This window comes from Macrobrachium nipponense, chromosome 1, assembly GCF_015104395.2.
Source record: "Macrobrachium nipponense isolate FS-2020 chromosome 1, ASM1510439v2, whole genome shotgun sequence".
In the NCBI taxonomy this organism is placed as follows: domain Eukaryota; kingdom Metazoa; phylum Arthropoda; class Malacostraca; order Decapoda; family Palaemonidae; genus Macrobrachium; species Macrobrachium nipponense.
Genome location: NC_087200.1, coordinates 182,565,089 through 182,584,728, shown reverse-complemented (window position 1 = coordinate 182,584,728; position 19,640 = coordinate 182,565,089). Strand labels below are relative to the sequence as shown.

The window sequence follows — 19,640 nt, the reverse complement described above, 5'->3', positions numbered from 1 at the left end:
AACCAAACATAGTACCTTACCTCAGAAATGAGACAATATGAGAAAACAAACATCAACTGACAACCAAGATCTTTTCCTAAGCATGGGCAAACAAAGCGCAGATCATTTCAATGTTAAGTTTTGAGAAGAACAAATGTAGTCATGGAGAACCTCAGCAGAAAAGATCAATTATTCTTCAAAAATGGTCACTCCATCTGGATGTATATGCAAGGCCATATGGCAGCTGTGGCAAATTCAGGAGATTTATTTGCAACAAGATACTGAAGGGTCACTGTACTGATTTTATTATATAGGACCCTTCACGTAGATGAATCTTTCCCTAAAGTTTTGCTCGTGGGTACTGCATGGCCTCACTCGACAACCTTGTGTCCTTAACCCTTAAATGGACAGGTAGCCTCTCTGGAGTAGTAATAACAGGTTTGGGGTGGTGGACGGAGCTGCACATTGATTTTTTTATCTGTCCACTAAGGTTAATGTTAAATCCACATTCTTCTTAACTATAAACTTCAAGAAAATATTTCTAGATATTTCCCCAACACAAACTCCTAACATTTTGCTCCACTCACATCCAACATCTTAAATGACAGATACACTGATATATTCTTTGAAAAGCCTGGAAGTCTACTCTTTCCCACCTTTCAGTTTGATCAAACCAGTTCAAAAAAAGAATTAGACAATCTCACTTTATTCAGCAATTTGGGCTCCACAGGAGCAGTTCACCAATCTTCTCTTACTGTTAATAGAGTATCCCATAAAGTTTCTGTGATGGAAGAAGTTTCAACACCAAGCTAATTTTCATTGACTGCACAAACACCTGCAGATGCTAAACTTTAGTGCTTATAGTAATCCAGCAGAGGCTTGGAGGTAGGCATTATCAAGCAAATGCAACCAACATTCTCTCAAAGACTTATGAAGAGTCTGCCCTCAATCTCTACCATCCAAAGTGAAATTTCTGAAGCTAGTGCACTTTGACAATTACAATAGATTTTTTCCTCTTATGAACACAAGTCAGTTTTAGCATTTAAAAGCTACACATCTCTGCCCTCCCATGTCTCTTAATCTTCATAGACTTGGAGAGGGTTCTTAATAGAAACTTGGGAAACTTTCCTTTGCAATTACTTAAAAGGTCTTACAAGACTGCCACATGAAGATCTTATCTGTTCTATTGTGGAACTGTATAATACTTTAAATCTTGCATAGTAATATAATTTAATATAAGAAATCTATAACATATTAAAAAATTAATAATATTTAGACAAGTTTTGAATCAAGTACTATTTTCATTTTAACAAGATATGTATACAAAAATAGAAATTACTATGGGTTCTACTTACAGACCTAATTTTGCCAACTTGTATTTGCATTTCTTTAAATCAAAATTTTTACACATTACCATCTGATGTGACTAAGATTATGCTACCTTTAAATTCATTGTTCATCTATTATATCAACAAAAAATCTACCAGAAGCACTGTAAAATTCCTCTCTCAATGGTTAATGATTAACAAATTCTGATTAAAAGAAATATGTATAAATATAAGATGGCAATATCCCGTTTGATGTCTTTTCTGTTTGTCTTATGAGTTCTTAAGGTTTCCAATACTAATAAGGATCTTAACAAAGAAAGTTCTTTCCTAAAACTGAGAGCAAAATCCATACTAATGAAGTCAAACTAAAATTTATGAGAAAGGGAGTTTGATAAACTAAGACTCAAGTATTTTCATCTAATATTAAAGATATTATGACCTTTGGTGTCACTGTTCCCCAGATTTGCTAAATAAGGTTGTTATATGTTGTTATTAAGTAATAAGATGATTCTGTTTTTCTTTTATACATATATCAAGGCATTTTGATTTATATAAAAATTTAATTTTCTTCCCAGATGATTACAGCTTCATCATCTGTTTGATCTGCAACCATAAAAGAAGGCATCACTATGGATTCATAAGAATTACTGCAATGAAGTGCACCCTTTAGCTGGTTTCGGTTCCACCATTGTTACTTTCTCTCCCTCTCCCCCTTTTTCTGACTCTGAACATGATCTGGATATTCCCACAGTGAAGTTATGAAGGCGAGTTCATCAACAGATATCACTACAATGTCATTTGGTCTGGTAATAGGACATTTATAATGTTTGCTCCATACTTGTAAGCTTAGATATTTATATGAAACTGTTCACACCATTTATCAGATCTTCTCCAAGTCTTCCCATCTCTTTTATTATTCAAAAGCTAAATCTTAAATTATCTAAAGATAGTAAGATCTAATTAAGGTACCTCACTGCACACTATTTTTCACTTATCCACTAGTTTACTCAAGTTATTTCTGCCTGATCTGTAATTCGCAGCTTTGGTGTCTTCAAGTTATTCTAATCTTTCCCTCTTTAGGATTTTCCTCCTTCCTAGGCTTTTAGTCTTCCAGAGTAAGGATATTACAAATACAACAGCATCCACAAAACATTCAAAACTTCTAGAATTCATGAACTCTACTTTAAAACTTAGATGATAAAATTATGTAAATTATAACAATTTAGAATTAACACTATAACTTCACAATATAAAACTAAGAATACAATGCCACGCATGCACCACCTTCAAGTATCTAGACATGGAAGATCAGCCACCTTGACATGAGCAACTCTCCTTAAATTTTAATCAACCTGAGAAGATAATTTAATAAACATACCTTTAATTTCATCAAGATCCAATTACTTTTTTCCCCAAGATATCCTGCAAACAGACAGACTGACAAGGGCGAAATAATTCCGAACTTTGTTGGTATAGGTAGCTAAGGCCTCGATACAAGTTAACAGTAAAAAAAAAAAAATGCTGAAAATTATACTTTAAAAAAATACTGACCAATGATGCTTGTTCCTGGGCCTTCTTGAACATCTCCATGTCCCTCTCAGTAACTCCTGGGGGTCGAACCATCCTCTGGATCTTTTTCTCTGTTACGCTCTTGGACTCCACTGTAGACGAGGAGAGCAACTTGTCAGCGTTCACCCCTGTGTCTATTAAGCCAACTGGTTATCAAGATCATTAGTACTACCAGATGCAAGAACATTTTACTTTACTTTCTTGAATGAAAAGTGAGCATTCAATATTTCATGATTATATCCATGTTACTGAAGAATCTGATTCAAGAGAGATGCTAAACATTAATTGCAATTACTGTACAGCGTGAATTCTAAGGAGCTAGCAACATTTATTGAAGTTTATCTGTGACATTAAGTTATTAAAGGCAGAAGAATCAACAGAGGTTTTTTATTTGCATTAGTAAAACAGTACTAAACACCAGTCAACTGTACTTTTATTATCTTCATTAATTAATAAACAGCAAATCAACAATAAAAAAAACAACCATTATTATGACCACAGAACCCAGAACCCCACAGCAGCCTCATCCCAATAACTAAAAGGGAAAAGCACACCGCCTCTAGCCCCAATAGTCCCCTACAACTTGAGGGGATGAGAAGCTATATACCATTTACATTTTATTTGCTTTTGTCTTGAGATGACGCTCAAATCTAAAATTTTGCGGGTTTATTTTAGGACCTATTCTTTGTGGTGGAGTCCCATGATTAGCCGATGTTTTAAACCGATAGTACTGGAGTTTCCTCTTGCCATATCAAGACGGGACAAGAGCTTCCTGTTAGCCATCCCCCAATTGTGGGTGATCTGAGGGTGAGGTGCCGAGACAAACTCCCTCTTCTAGAAACTGGCCAAACGGTAAGCTAAGGAAAGCCGGGGCAACTCTCGTGGTAACCGTTGAAGAAACTGCCAATACGTAATGCTACAACCAGAGGAAAGGAAATATCAGAAGCTTTAAAATAAAACACAAAAACAAAAAACAAACTCAACTCAACTCTAGGTCTTATTTGAGGAATATATAAAATATTACTCTGAAACCCTGATCAAGTTCAATACTACACATATCCAAATCATGCAACTACTGGTCAGTCATTCCTTAATATGAACATGAACTTCATGCAATCTTTTCTGCACTTCCTCCTCATGCAAGTTTCAAGCACCTTTGTCAAGGTTGAGCCCTCTTTCATTTCATGTGAATGAAGAAAGGTGAAAGACACAAAAACAATTTTGAACAATACTTCAATCCAATCTTACTTTATACAGTGCATGATCCACATTGGTCCAATTGACTAACATACTTATACCTAAAGTCATTTAAATATTGAGGGGACAATCTCTCCTATGAAGGCACAACAATTTGCTCTACACTAGTACATGTGTTGTATGTGTGAATGAACTCAAAAAAGAAAGGAAAAAGCCAAAGTTACATAATAAGGATTACTTCCAAGATGGTTAGAGCCATGCATGAGCAGATTAAGTTAGCAACAGTTAGCAGCAGCAGTAAAGAAGCATAAGCAAGTTACATTATACGGAGGAGGGAAGGAGGGACGAAGGGTGAGATAAGAGTGTGATGCGGGAAGGTGGCAGCACAGCATCACGGTCCACAGAGTGCCTTACCCTGACCCCCAGTGTGGCTGCTGCAGCCCTCGGGCCTCATCTTGCGCCATTTACGTCCATCCGTTGCCTGAACTTGGCTGCCACTGCCACTTGTGTTGGCTACCAGTGGAATGGCTCCCACCACTGCAGTTGAGGGAGCTGCACCAGAGCCACAAGCACCAGCATTTACACCAGTGCTGGGCCACTTGTGGGGTGCCCACGGCGACCATACTCCCACGTTCCCTCCTAACCGATTTATGGCACCACTACACTCACTGCCATCTCTGAAGCCCTGTCCACCTTCGCAAACTACATCACCTCCCTCTAAACTATTTGTCTCAAATGGCGGCAAGTCTCCTTCTCTTGATGAGGTTCTCTTATGACCTTTATGTTTTGGCCTCTCATGAAATGGTCTCTTACGGGAATCGTACGGAGTATAAAGGTGGCTGAGACCATCAAACAGTCCCCTGAGGTGACCTGAAGCTAACATAGTACTTGAGGAATTGGTTGATGATGAACTACGTTCCTCATGAGGTGTCCCACTCCCAGAGTCTTCACTTAAGGATTCAGACTTTCTATTCTGTAATTTGTCCCCAGAGTTGTCTATAGTATCCTGGCCATGATGTAAAACTGAATGGTTAAAATTTAAACCCTTTTTACAACTGGTCACATCTGCCCCTGATTCATCACTGCTACTTGTGTCTGTTGTTGAATCTGGCCCACTAGTACTAAGGTCACTGGCAGCATCTACACGCTTCCCTTGTACCCCCAAAGCACTCTCACTTGTCCCCATCCGACTACCTGTCGAACTACCCGCATTTGTATGTGATTCAACCCGTATCGTACCCTTGGCTAATCTCATTTTCCCCTTGTCCCCAAAACTTCTTTTAAAAAACTTAGCTTTCTCCCTGGAAAGCTTATCATTAGAGATTTTCTTTGAAGAACCAGGGTGGCCATGCATACCGTCACTTTCATCGGAAGAACTCGGCACTTCTTTCTGCTGGTCACTCTCACTAGGTTTATGCTTCCGGGAGGCTGATCTGAAATGCATTGGTGGGAAAATTTTATAATAACCTGAAGACAATTCAAGATGAAAAATTAGAATTTTCTACTCCAATTCATAAAATGTCTTTTGGCACAAAAAAGGACAACAAAAGACCTGGACAAGAATAAAACACTAAATACAAAAATCCCAAACAAATGAAAACTTTAACAAATCCCACTTTGATATATACTAAATATTACTGCAGATATTAATTCTCGCTATGAATGTACATATCAACAGTTCATAATGTTCATCTATGGTTATGGTACTGTAAACAACTACAGTTTCATCACTAAATTATTGGCAATCTAAGAGAATCCCTTCAGGAAATATTCACTGACAATCATCAGCAAAACCCTCTGCAATGAAAATAACCTGCTCACCTTGATCGTGAACTTGACGACGAAGAACTATAGAGCCTTTTTCTACTAGACTCGACAGGTCCTTTTCGTGACCTCCCTCGTCCTTTTCTATTACTACTATTTGTGTGGTTCATGCCTCCTTCACTATGAACACTACAAGTTGGAGACGCAGTATTACTTCTATTACCGATGCTATTGTTCATACAATTTGGACAAGTCCAACTACTGGTTGGCCGGTGCTCCAACTGGGGTGTAACACAGCTTGCATGATAACCACTGTCACAGGTACTGCACAATATAAGGCTGCCCAATACCTGCATTCCATGTAAGAAAAATGAAATTATTATAATAGTCATACTGGGCATTCATATTTCTTATTTGCATTATTGCAAAAACTTTTAATCTAGTTAAACGTTATTATGACATCCAATAACCTATTTGTAATAATAATAATAATGATAATAGTTGAACATTTAATTTCAGTAAATACATGGAAGACGCATAAGTGAAATTTTAGCTTCTCTATTCTTATTATACTTACAAATTTTTACAGAAGAAGTTACAAAATACTGCTCTTTGCTTACAATAGCTCCTTCTATCATCTTCAGTCCTGGTAACATGATTTTCAGTCTGAGATCTGTTTATTTATTTTCTAGCCCTTAACTTCATCCACAGTTCACTTTACAACTACATGGGATCATTGCTAATCCTTAGCCTTCTTTGAACCTGGAGACTTTCAGTAATCTTCTCTGGCCAACTCTAGGCTTTGACAATTAGTTTGACTTTCTCACCAGATCTAAAGATCTAACTTGTAAAGCTAATTTGTTGGTGATGTTATTTAGGTCACTAAAATTTTGTTTCCTACTATGTACTGTACTGCGATTAGTGAGTTCACTGGAACTCCTCTTATTACTTTGTTTTTAGTATATTTACTTTTGGCACTAATTTGTTCTCTTTACACTCTATCCTATGATTTTTAACCCAAATTATACAGCACATATATTATTTATGTCTACCATGGGCACTTTTTCTTCTTTATCATCTTTGCTTTTATTACTGCATATTTTTTACCTAATGCACATATTGTAAAATGAAAGGTGAAGTCTTATTTGTAACTTTTTAATTACCTAGTTACCCATTCTGCTTCTCTGTCAAATAGTAACTTCATTATACTTTTACCTTCTTCATTCAACTTCTTTTTCCCAAGCTCACATACCAAACTTCTCTCCTTTTCTTAAACTAATTTGGGCATATTCTAAAAGCCTTCAAATCTAAACCTACCAGTAGGCAAGTCTTCAATTTCACTGTGGCACAAAAAACCAGTGCAAATAAACATATTTGTGAGAATTTTTCCTGTGTACTTCATGCATACTTTGGTTTTTAACCCTTCCATGTTTCGTTTCACCCAAACATCAACAAAAGTAATACCGATTCCCTACTGTTAATACTTATTCCCAGCCTTATCAAATGTGAATTTTTCCAGCAATGTGTATCTTTCATACTTAGGTTTTATTGAAAAGAGTAAAAATGTTATGTACATGTCTCTTCCTTAACCAGTTCTAATACTACATTAGTAGGTAGTAATATTACTTTGTCAAATTCCATGTGAACATTTGCAAACTCAAAAAGCAGTATTTTGCAAATTGTCCTAAAAATGTGTAGATACATACAAAGAAGGAAGAACAGCCCTCCCTCTGTTACCTCCCTCTGTTACCTCCATGATAATACCTTTCAACATGTAATAACAAAAGTTTTTAGCAGTATCACTTTGTTCCCAGTGCACCGCTCCATAAATTTTACTAATCATTTGCTAGCTTTAATTTCATCCCACCCAGTACAACTCCTCTTCCTTTACACTGAAGCAACTTCCATCTATTACTTAATGATAATTACAAACCACCCACAGCTTTTTCATGAATCAACAATAAAAACAAATATTTGCTCACTTAAGTAAGAAAAACTTGCTATGTCCACAATTTGAAAGGACTAATGATTATTGCTACACCGCATTTGCATGAATAACATTTGTAACTAATTTCATTCCCACACAAGAGAAAGTAGCTCACAAAATAGCCAAAAGTGGCACTAATTAAAAAAGCTGCGTCCAGTTTATGACAAGGGCATTAACAACTATAATACACAATACACAACATTTATGAATCATGGCTTTTAAAAGCAGAAGCAAAAGTTTACCTTTTAAATCAAACAGGCTAGCCAAATGTGATTCAATATTACACCATGACAACTTATCAAATAATAAAAATCAGCAATAATGAATATTTATAGCATATATAAAATCTTGGACTACAGTTATAATTTATATGCATAGCAGTCAAAAATTTAAACTAATACCAACTAAGGTGAAAGCTACTAAAATGAAAAAAACTGTTATCTCACCTCAGACCCTGTTTTCTGGCAGGCGACGCAACTCTTACAGTCAGCGCATGTCCAACCGTGTTTTTGCAATCTGACTGAAGCTGCTGGGTCAAGGCGTAAACACTTTGGGTGGACCGAAGCACCACATGTAGGGCAATGTACAAAACCACCCTCAACACTTTTTTCAGTTCCCAGGCACTCACAACATATAGGCATAGTTGTATTTTGCTGTAAATTGTTAAAAAGAAAAACAAATGAATGGCCAAAAAGATGTGGGTCATTATTTACCAATAACCACATTTTCTGTGCATGACTTATCATAAAATTACAGTAAACCTAACATTTTGAAGTTCTTAAAAACCTTCTACAATGCAATCTATTCTTTCAAAACCTTTATATATAGCTTATACCTTTTAACAATACTATAATGTGCAGTGTATCTGTGATTTGAGTACGCAATAATTACACGTAGGATTAATATAAAAAGAAAGCCATAAAAAACAGCTTTCCCATACAAAAACATACAAACATGAAGAAACCTAATGAGTAGCAGAAAAAAAACTACAAAGAAACCAGCCAAGAGTGAAGCATCAGATGCAAAGACTATAAATCAATACATACTCTCTCTAGCACACTCATGGATTATTGACGCAAGCTTAACACAAACGAATGACATTTACAAGTATCAATATTTGATCAGATAAATGCTGTAAAATTACCACGCTAACAAAAAGATAGGACTTCCATCAACAGGTTGGAGAACTTCCTTCTAATATCACTTATGGTAAAGTGAACATATATGTCAGAAGGCTTACTTGACACCTGACTAAATTGCACAGATTATGAAACAGTAAATAATGCAGAGCAGGGCCCTCAACGGCAAACAGTATTTAGTCAAGTTTATGAAAGTGTTAGAAAAAGTCAAAATTAAAAAGAAAAATTTAAACTGTTTTAGATCTTCAGGCATGAATTTGATGATCAAAACTTTTCCCTTTTAGTAAGAAATCTTTTACATTTCAAATTAAGTTAATCTTTTAATATATACCCTCATGCAGTGAACTTCTGTGAAGAAACAATGAAACGTGCAACAGCCAGTGACTAGGATATCAATCCTATTTACAGCTGATAAATTAAACATGGGAAAAACAGTTAATACAATGGCAGATCTACCATACTGTATCAAGATTCCATTTCTTATCACGAAATTAAGGATTTCAAACAAGCACAGCATACTTTTTTGTTCCAAAGTTTAAAACAATTACAATAAAGATTATGTATATTTCACACTGAAAACATATAAATGCAAAGATAAATTCAAACCCTTTCAACACAAGAACTAAAATTTTTTTAAATGTCAGATTTAAAAAGGAATTTAAATGCAGACTAAATGAATGAATACATATCTCAATCAACCAGACATTACAAATAAAAGTTTTAAGTGTATCAAACATCTGATGTGACAAATATTCCTAATATATCATAAAATTACAGCCATCTTTAAAATTTACAAACATCACCTTCTCACTATTCATCAAAAACACGACTAACCACCTGCACATGCCACAGAGAAGAGGAGGGGGAGAGGGGAGAGGGGAGGATGAGGGGAAGGAACGCAAAGGAGGCAAGTACAAACTCACTCGACTGCAACCAGACAATATTAATCCAGTTCTAAATATCACCTTTGCATTATTAAAACCAGTCGGTCCACTGCCAACGTTTCTTACTTCTCTGATATCACTTCAACCACCCTTCTCCATCTCAATCTCTTTCACATACTAGATAAACAATAGATCACTGAACTCACAGTACTTTCAGAGGTAATTTTATTTTGCTGATATAATGTTTTAATGCATTTCTTGAACTATACAGATTTTTCTCCCATTAAAAAATTTCATCTAAAACTGCACTAATTGTCATCAAAGCTCGTTTGTTAACTGGGTTTTGCTTAATATCATGATAAATTTTCCTATAATAGCAAAAAAAAATTGAATGAGTTTTACTTGTTATCATGAGGGTTTTTCTTCCAGAAAAAGTAAACCACTAATGCAATAAACTCTGAAATGTTTTTCATGTGACACCAACTAAATAAATCATTTTATGACCCTCAATTCATAAAATATTAAACCAAAAGAAATGAATACTGAATTCTAAGAGGTACACACTAGCCAATCCACTATCATACTGTATAGTACTTTCAATCATAACTAATACTCGGTGCCATAAATCCACTCTAAAAAGTCCAACATCACTGATAATTCAAGTCATTATCTGAACTGTTACACAGATAATCCTTATCTCAAAACCTGACAATGGGAAACCGTTTACCTTCCTTCTGGAAAATTTATCTTGTTACAAGAACCACCTTCAACTAGTTTCAATAACCTAAAGTCATTTGTAATTAAACCTTAAGAGTTAACCTCCTTAACAAGTTGACAACGGATTAATTCAAGTCTCTTTCAGGTGCTGAACACCAATTTAAATTTAACAATGTTAAACATCCCCAGACAAAAATGATGTAATGGTTACTGAAAGGTGCTGTGGTAGCCTCATTGTACCAAAACAGTTTGTAATTTCAGTGCAATGAACTTAATTCACATTAAAACATTAAGCCCAAAAGGAAAATAAATCTATCTTCACATTATAACAATAAAACCCAAAAAGGAAAAAAACCTATCTCTTGGGAATTATATAAACAGCCTAATAACAAAAATGGTAAAATTTTCCTGAAATAGCAAAGCTCATCAAATCCAGACACCATTCCAAATTAATTCTCAAACAATTACTATCTAATGTAAATAAATCAAGCTCAATACTCAAGACTTTCATATTCTACATACACAAAATGTCAATAAATCCTCGTCAGTCTAAAACATGTTACGCGCACAAAGCACCTTCCCCACAAAATTATTCAACAAACAGCCATGGACGAGCCAGACGGAACAAAAGCCACTCTGGTTAATTTCAATTACACACGAGGGGTTTGAAAATGTCAAAACACTTTGGCAAACCACTGATCATCAATCACAATGGCTTTTCAGATAAGCTTTACCTCACTGAAAATAAACTCACAGAATCCGAGAATGCTCTTTAAACACCAGCAGATTACTGCAATTTAACTTCAATGGTGAAATCTACACAACAGCAATAATTTTCAATCACTCATTTACATACACGATCACTTCTCTACAGAGCGAATAAAAATGTGTCCAGCCACCACCAACGACAGTGTCTTACTACTTTTCTACGAGTCAATATCACCTCTTCTCAACACTTGTGATCAACAGTTTAAGGGCAATGTCAATCAATACTTTCACTGCTGCTATAGTGTACAATATACAGGAGAACAAATGTGAAGTGCAAAAATTTAACTTTTTAACTCTTTGAATACCCTTTTCTATCAACTTATGTCAATTTAAGGCTAAATTCGGGCAAGATAATCAGTTAAAAGAAAAACCAGCATCATTAAAATTTCAGGCACAATGAAAGAAATGAGCTCCCACCCATGGCAATAAATCAATCATTACCACCAGTAAATCAATGAAATCAATATGACAAAGCCTTGGTCAATCACAGACAAGGACTTATATAAAGAAGTTTCTACATCACCAATGACTAACAAATAATTAGAGGAAAAAAGTATTTAAATTTAACAAAGAAACCCTTGTTCCTTCATGATTATATTTGTTTACAGAAGAAGGTTGGTCCAGTGTGTGCATGTTTATCCTGTACTAAATGTATCACAGCTTCAAGACCATGACATTTTCTGTCTCAAAAGTCATTTCCATATTAATGAAAGCACATGCCCATATATTTTTCCTAAATGAATTCCCCTGGAGTTGGTCAACTTCATGTTAATATTCTTTAAAATATAATGAGCCACTCATCCAAAAACTGACTTGAAATTGGGTCTTGAATTGAACCCATGTACATGTACTTTAGGTCAACAGATCTATATCTGTCCTTATCATCCACTTCCATTCAGTGGCAATCATTCAGCTTTTTAGTACAAATGTGGGAATTGTTATGAACCTAATGAATGTTGTGTGTGCTAAACTACTCAAAATCTACATTAGACAAGAAAAGTTGATCAGATAACAACAAGAAAAATTGATCAGATAACAAAAACATGATAGGCTTGAAAATAGTTACCAAACAAAATAAAAATGCATATTTTCTTCAAATTATTTCATAAGATTAATTAAGAATGCCTGGTCAATTTAGTGTTTAATCAGCCTTTTTCTTAAATTTTTAATCTCCTCAAACAAATACTACCTGGAAACATTAAAGCTTAATCCATTACGGTAATTTCAGTGGCAAAGAGAAAAGACTGAAAACAAACTACATTTTTGGTGTTAATACCTACTTAAAAGATAAAACAGGTAACAATTTTCAGCAGTTTACAAAATATAGATGGTATGTTACAGACCTGTTAACATAAATAATATAGTGTGGTTATAACTAGATTTATTCCACACTTCCTTGATATTAAAATTTTGGTTATCAAAATATTACCCTCAATGAAATATTTAATATATGTTCTAGCATATTTCAAATTCAGCATGCAATTACTAATGCAATCAAAACATGCGAATGGGTATACGTATAGTTAAAAAAAAAAAATAAAAATAAAAAAAAAATAAAAAACTCCAATTCTTAAACTTGTGCAGCAAGGTAAAAGAATGATGCAACACAAAACTTTCCAGACTTCTTTCTAGGTCAAAATATTAGTGTAAAAAGATCTCTAAGTGAAAAAAACAGGCATAACACTTGATAAATTATGCCTTCCTTTATGCATCTCAAATTCTATGACCTGGATACTATATAGCTTTAAGAAATTACAGAGCTATGTTGTCTTTTAGGACTATGTAATTGTTGAAATTTTCCTATTCTTCATTTATCTTTCTACCAATCAATATACAATATGACAATTGTGAACATCAGCTGATTAAAAACAACAAAATACAAAGGTACTAATAAAATCCACCAATAAACAACTTCAGTGTTTGCTAGTTTAGACTTACAAAGCTCACAACTTTCAACATTTACATACAGGACTTCAAATTACTACATATACAAAAGAAACTTTAACTATTTCTTTTGCAGGCTTTTTTGTCTTGCATAGTGTCTAAAATATTATGTCAAACTGAAAGTGCATGTACGAATAATCAACAATTTTAACTTACATTAGGTACCATTTTAATTGTAAAAGTAACTGAACTCAAAAAGGTTCTCTGCTTGCAGTAATTAAGTGAACAGTTCTGAGCAGTGTCCATTTGAAAAAAATAGGATAATTGACTATACATTTAAAGTATAAAATACTAGGCAATAGACAATGTATCACTTGGAGCCAAAGGTATCCCAAACCCTCCATAAATTTTTAAATACGACTACAATGCAATGACTACACAAATAAAAAAAACACGCAACACATCAGAAATCATCAACATCCTTACCTGTAAAACAGCAGTAGGGGGAGGAGGAGCAGGTTCATGTGGCATCTCGATAAAAGACGGACGACCACAACTCCTTTTCTTGGGGGCTTCTGTACCCAAGGATAGTTTGTTCTGGTCATCTTGCTTCAAGAATCCACGCTGGATGGCTCTCTTGATAGCATGTCGAACAAGATTACCTTTATCCTCACAGTTTCCAAGTTGTCCATCTAATTTACCAAGAACCTCTTTAATAGTGGCACCTTCTGAGTTGTCACTCATAAGCTCCCTAACTGCCCGGACCACTTTTCCCACCAAGTCAGCTGCCCGTGAACTAGCAGTGGGTGCCCTGGTGCTCACTCGTCCGATGCGCATAGGAGGGTTCCTAGGGTCAGCATATGACTCTATACCCCTCTTTTCAAGATAGAGAACAGCACCAGCATCAACCTGATCAGGAAAAAGGAAAAATAATGTCTTTATTTGAGAGAGAGAGAGAGAGATGAAGGAAGACACGGGAGGGGGGAAGGGATAGGGAAGGGGGGGGGGGATGGGGAGGGGAGGGGGGGGGAGGGGAGGAGGAAAGGAGGAGACGGAAGGGAGGGAGGAAGAGGAGGAGGGGGGAGGAGGGGGGGGGAAGAGGTGGGGGGGGGAGAGAAGGAGGGGGAGAGAGAGATAGAGACGAATGGGAGCAGTATGGAGGCGGGGGAGGGGGGGGGAGGAGGGGAGAGAGGGAGTGGAGGCGTGGGGATCGGGGAGGGGGATGGGTGGAGGTAGGAGAGAGGTAGAGGTGGGAGAGGGGGTGAGACGGGGAGAAGGGGGAAGTGGAGGGAGAAGGAGAAGGGGAGGGGTGGGAGGAGAGTTGGGAAAGTGGGGAGGGAAGGGGGGGGGGAGGAGGGGGGGGAGGGAGTGGGGAGGGGATGGGGGAGAGGGAGGGAGGAGAGGGGAGGGAGGGGGGAGGGGGGGGAGAGGTCGGAGGGGGTGGGGTGTGGCGTAGAGAGCGAGAGAGAGAGAGAGGAAGAGAGGAGAGAGAGAGAGGAGAGAGGAGAGGAAGAGAGAGAGAGAGAGAGAGAGAGAGAAGCATAAGGTGTTTAAAAATAAAAGATGTAACATCTTTAGCTCTGAATTTTCCAAAGATCATAAAGTGAGAACAGCTACAAAAATTAAAATGCAAAGTGGAAAGCTATGAGATGACAGAAACTTGTACTCTGATGTTTGTCTGTACAAGATAATTCTGTATTTTTTATTTTCTAATGAAATCTTTAAAGGAAGTCCAATTTCCTACCACAATTGTAAAAGAAATTAAATATAAATGAGCTCATATTTTTATCTAATTGAATGACTAAGCCAACTTCTTACCTGTGCTTGTAAATTAGTAATGACGACATCAGGTGGCCACTGCCTCATGGCTTGAGTAATGCGCTCAAGATTAGGTCGCTGTTTCTGCGACCTTATCTTTGCAATTGCAGACAGTATCCTCTGACGCCAAATTTCAAAAGATACTTGACTGGCATCTTCTCCACCATTGCTGCCACTGCCACCACTGCCTCCACCTCCACCATCCACCACCACCACCACCCCCTCCTCCTCCTCCTCCTCCTCCTCCATGGTCCTTGTTCTTAGGACCCATTCTGGTGTGATCTCACATGTTATGTCCTGAAAGTATACAAAAACATTATTGACCTAAGTGCAATTTTTCACAACTACAAACTTTGGTGAATATACACACATATGGCTGTAAATTTACTTCCAGTCATCACAGAGGTCACCATTTGCATTCAATTTCCATGCACTTAAATTTTGAAGGATGAATTATGCTTCTTCAAAGTTTTATCACATGTGGCTGGCAAAACACTTTCATTTGCAAACACACACATATCAATGTTAACTCTGATAATATGCAGTTGAATACACAAAAAATATATATCCCTATTTGTTCTAATTATAGTCCTAAAATTAACCATTTTTTTCATTTATTAATCCTGTAAAGGAAAACCTTAGCTATGAAAATACATGTAAGTACTATGCATATGATCTAATATCTAGAAATAACCAATAAGTATTATTTGAAATTGATTCAATATAAGTGCACCAGTTTCCAATACTAATAATGACCCTTATAAAACAGGACCCGTTTTAGAAACTTATATTAAAATTGTAAATAATAAATTGGCTGAAGTTTTCCCAATTCTAATTCATGTCATTACGTTCTCTCTCATATAGAGGTTAAATACGAACATCTTTTTATAATTACCTCAACTATCATAATAATTTATGTATCCTTATACATACCATATGGTAGAGGATATGAGAATGATAGCATGTTATTACATGAATTAAAACTATTCTTATAATTGAGTCTAACATTTTACATTAAAAATCTGTATATTTATGCAAATATTTTATCAATGCTTCAAGCAGTTGAGGACTGCTTTACTACAGATTTTATCCTTTCATTATTGAAGGTGAATTCAATGAAGGATGGTATATGAAATTAGTGTACTATATACGTATACGTATATGACAACCACCTTTTGTACATTTATGTCATTTACAATCAACAAATTTTTTCATGATTTTTCTTTTGTTTTTTTTTAAATTCTGTATAAAAAAAATCTGTCAATGTAGTAAAACATTTGTTGCAGTAATGGTTGTACGTACATTAAACCTTCTTTCGGTCTTAGCCTGAAAGATCTCGGACAGTTATTGTTTTTCCCTTTTCTCCGTGGCATTACCTTTATTTATAATTATAATAAATAAATATGTAAATAATTAGATAAATAAATAGATACATACATATATACTATATAGTATACATAATGTATATATCAAACAAGTACCTGAAATTTCCAAACCCACAAAAACATAACTACAATACCACAACGAATATCTTAAAAGAAAAAAAAAAAAAAAAAAAAAAAAAAACTCAGCATGTGGATTTCAATACAAAAATAACCTACCGACCCATTCTTGCCAAGTTATAAACAAAAATTACAAAACTATCTCTAGCTAACCTCTGACGTTGATGTGGGGAGTTGGTGACAACATAAATAGGTCCCCATACATGGCAACTGTCCAAATTTCCCTACTTCCCCCCTACAACTCCACCACACAAACATGTTTACCTATGAAAGAACATGTACTTTTTGAACAGCTGCCCAGTAAGTACTATACACCACTGCTGCTAGGTTGGCCGCCAGCCTTTGGGCCTGCCAAGAGTTACCTACAACCCCTACAACACCAGTGTATTTTTTCAATGTCAGTTCAAGTGCACTATCAATTTTATTCTGCACCCCACAATGTTCATGACTTATACAAAACTGCTTTGTCCAAAGCATGAAATATGTATTAGTATTCTATACAGTGTACTATTTTCTAAATGACGACTTACCCTTTTTAAAGCATTGAATTAGCTACACAGCCTTTAACAACCTCAACACTGTAACATATTCTGACTGCTATGAATAACAGCAATTATCTCGATACACGTCTACGAGTGAAAAGCTGCCGCAAAACTGATAACAAACAACTTGGCACCAACGTCAGCCGTGCCTGGCATGTGCTTAAAATGACCCGACCGGCCAGACTACACATGCTGGGTGTGATGTGATCATGTTTTGCATTCTACTGTTCAATCTAACAGCTCAATCTTTTTATCTACATTTTCTAATGATCACTCAATAAAAGTGAAGTTTCATGTACTTACTAAATTTTGCAAAGAAACAAACCCTCCTTCAAAAACTGACGACAAGAAGACACTTCAACACAAGAAGGCTGCTGTTAAATTCTCCTCACCATGGAGGACCTTGTTTTGACTGGTATTACTATATAATCTCACAGTTGAATACAAATACACCCATTTAACAACACCACTCGGTTAAGCTTAGCCGAGCATCTCCGGTTAGCTCGCGAACCAATCACAGACGACCTCGATGCGCACTTGGCATCCAACTAGACTGCAACCCAAAATGCAATGTTGCAAATAGGCAAAGTTCTGCTTAATAATACATCCTACTTAACCCACACAAAGAGGACATACAAGTCTATCCCGAGACCTGTGTATATACAGTAACGTGATGTGCCAGGAAGATATCTTTAACCAAAGTAAAATGTACTAGCACACAAAACACCACAACCTAGAAAGCCAAACCTAAATACAGGGAATATATGTGGCCCTTGTCTAGAGCAATATGATAAATAACTTGTCCTACTATGAGGTACAAATTCAACAGAAAAAGCAATAACAAGGTAAATATCAGAAACAGAAATTCCAATAATAATTTGGCTATAATGAAAATCATCTTGTTTTTCAAATTATTATTATTATTATTATTATTATTATTATTATTATTATAGTAAGTAACTTGCTAATTTGACAAGATCATTGAATCTGGTCAAGAATGAGATCGATAAAAATCACGTCGAGTACTACTGTATACTATTCCAATGTCATTTGACAGCAAGCACCTCTAAAAACATTTTCATTACTTATGAGATTACTTACACACAAGAATATTGGTGTTATCTAAGCATCTATCCTAATATAAGAAATCTCACTCATCTACCTTTTAAAAAATTTTTCCATTATAAATCTTTATAATTGTCAATAAAAAAAACTTCTACATATATACTAATTAAAAGTAATTGAATAATTACTCAAACATTAGCGTATATGACAGATTTATTGAAAAGTTTAATAACTGCAGAAAATGTTTTAGAAATGTTCTTTCAGCATAAGCTAAGCAAACAGAAGCCTAAACAATAACTAATTCAAAAACTTGACTAAACAACAGCTAAACAGTATTTAGAAAAAGGCCAACCAAAACTTTTTCCTCCTCTCAGGAATGAGGGTGGAAAGTGTATTAATAGATGAGGCCGTGCTTCAGCCCACTGCCATTCTATTCATGCTGATGCACGTTACCCTTGTTACCTACACTCTTGTATGGAGGCAAAATGAAAATAGAACTAATGTGGTAACAAAATTAAACATCTAACAAAAACAATAAGCACATAAAAAAGTCAAAAGCAAATAATCCTGGCAACAACTCCAAAAACAAGAGCCAAAGACATGTGTGACTAGCCCGGCATATGCGCACATAGGCTACCAAATCCAGTGATACAAAAATATCCTGCGCAAAGCATTGCCGTTGCCCAATAAGAACATCTTTCTCCACAACCTTCTCGGAACGAAGGTCATGCATCCAGCTTTTATATGAATGCATAATATGATCCATAAAAGGTTTCCTTTGAATAATCTGTGAAAAACATTGTTACGTACAACTTCAGTGACTTCCCCTTTTTTTTTTTTACATACGTACTTTAAAGATATTTCATCAAACAAAAATTATACTACTTTTATAATCAGATATAAGTGCTAATAAATTAAGAAACCAAATTGTTATTCATGAAAAATTTTCTAACAGGAATCAGGAAAAGCATTATAATAATAATTAGAAATATTGCAAGTTCTCAAAACTTAGCTAATCAATGGTATTGAAATATTAAAAGAATTACATCATCATTTATGCACCTTTGAAATGTTAACAAGTTCCTCTCAACCCTGTTTTCCATTCAGTACTGAATTTGTAAATGGGACCAGGTCCAATCATCCTTTCATGTACCTACATTAATCAAAAAAAATTATTACAGAACAATGTATTTAATCATTTCCATGTGGTTAATAGCAACACTAGGCCTTTTAAATATTAGGGAATTTAATCCATGCACATTACCATACTTCACAGACACTGTTGTAGACAAATTTTACGAAAGAAAACTGCTCACAAATCATTAAACCTCCTCAGTAAACTAAAATAGGTTATGTTCAGTGAAAATATGAAAAACTTTTACTATAATATAATTTAAAGACAGTATAGTAAGTACTATATTCAAAGCATTCTTTCCCACACTTAACATATCACAAATACATCTATTCAAATCTTCCCATTAAAACCCCTTAGGTGTA

At 35.5% G+C, this 19,640-nt stretch overlaps 1 protein-coding gene across 6 annotated transcripts in view; it reads right to left on the bottom strand.

Moving 5' to 3' along the window:
- The window catches only part of LOC135219895 (histone acetyltransferase KAT6A-like), a 326,469-nt gene that overhangs the window by 41,039 nt on the left and 265,790 nt on the right, over positions 1 to 19,640 (bottom strand). For 3 of the 6 annotated variants that reach the window (XM_064257053.1, XM_064257055.1, XM_064257057.1), the window contains exons 4-9: positions 15,035 to 15,331; positions 13,703 to 14,125; positions 8,271 to 8,477; positions 5,895 to 6,187; positions 4,488 to 5,506; positions 2,859 to 3,010 (exon numbers count right to left, since the gene is read on the bottom strand). In XM_064257053.1, coding sequence (XP_064113123.1) covers positions 2,859 to 3,010; positions 4,488 to 5,506; positions 5,895 to 6,187; positions 8,271 to 8,477; positions 13,703 to 14,125; positions 15,035 to 15,331 — 2,391 coding nt within the window. The remainder of the gene's footprint in view (positions 1 to 2,858; positions 3,011 to 4,487; positions 5,507 to 5,894; positions 6,188 to 8,270; positions 8,478 to 13,702; positions 14,126 to 15,034; positions 15,332 to 19,640) is intronic. The other 3 variants (XM_064257056.1, XM_064257058.1, XM_064257059.1) reach the window with 3 other exon arrangements.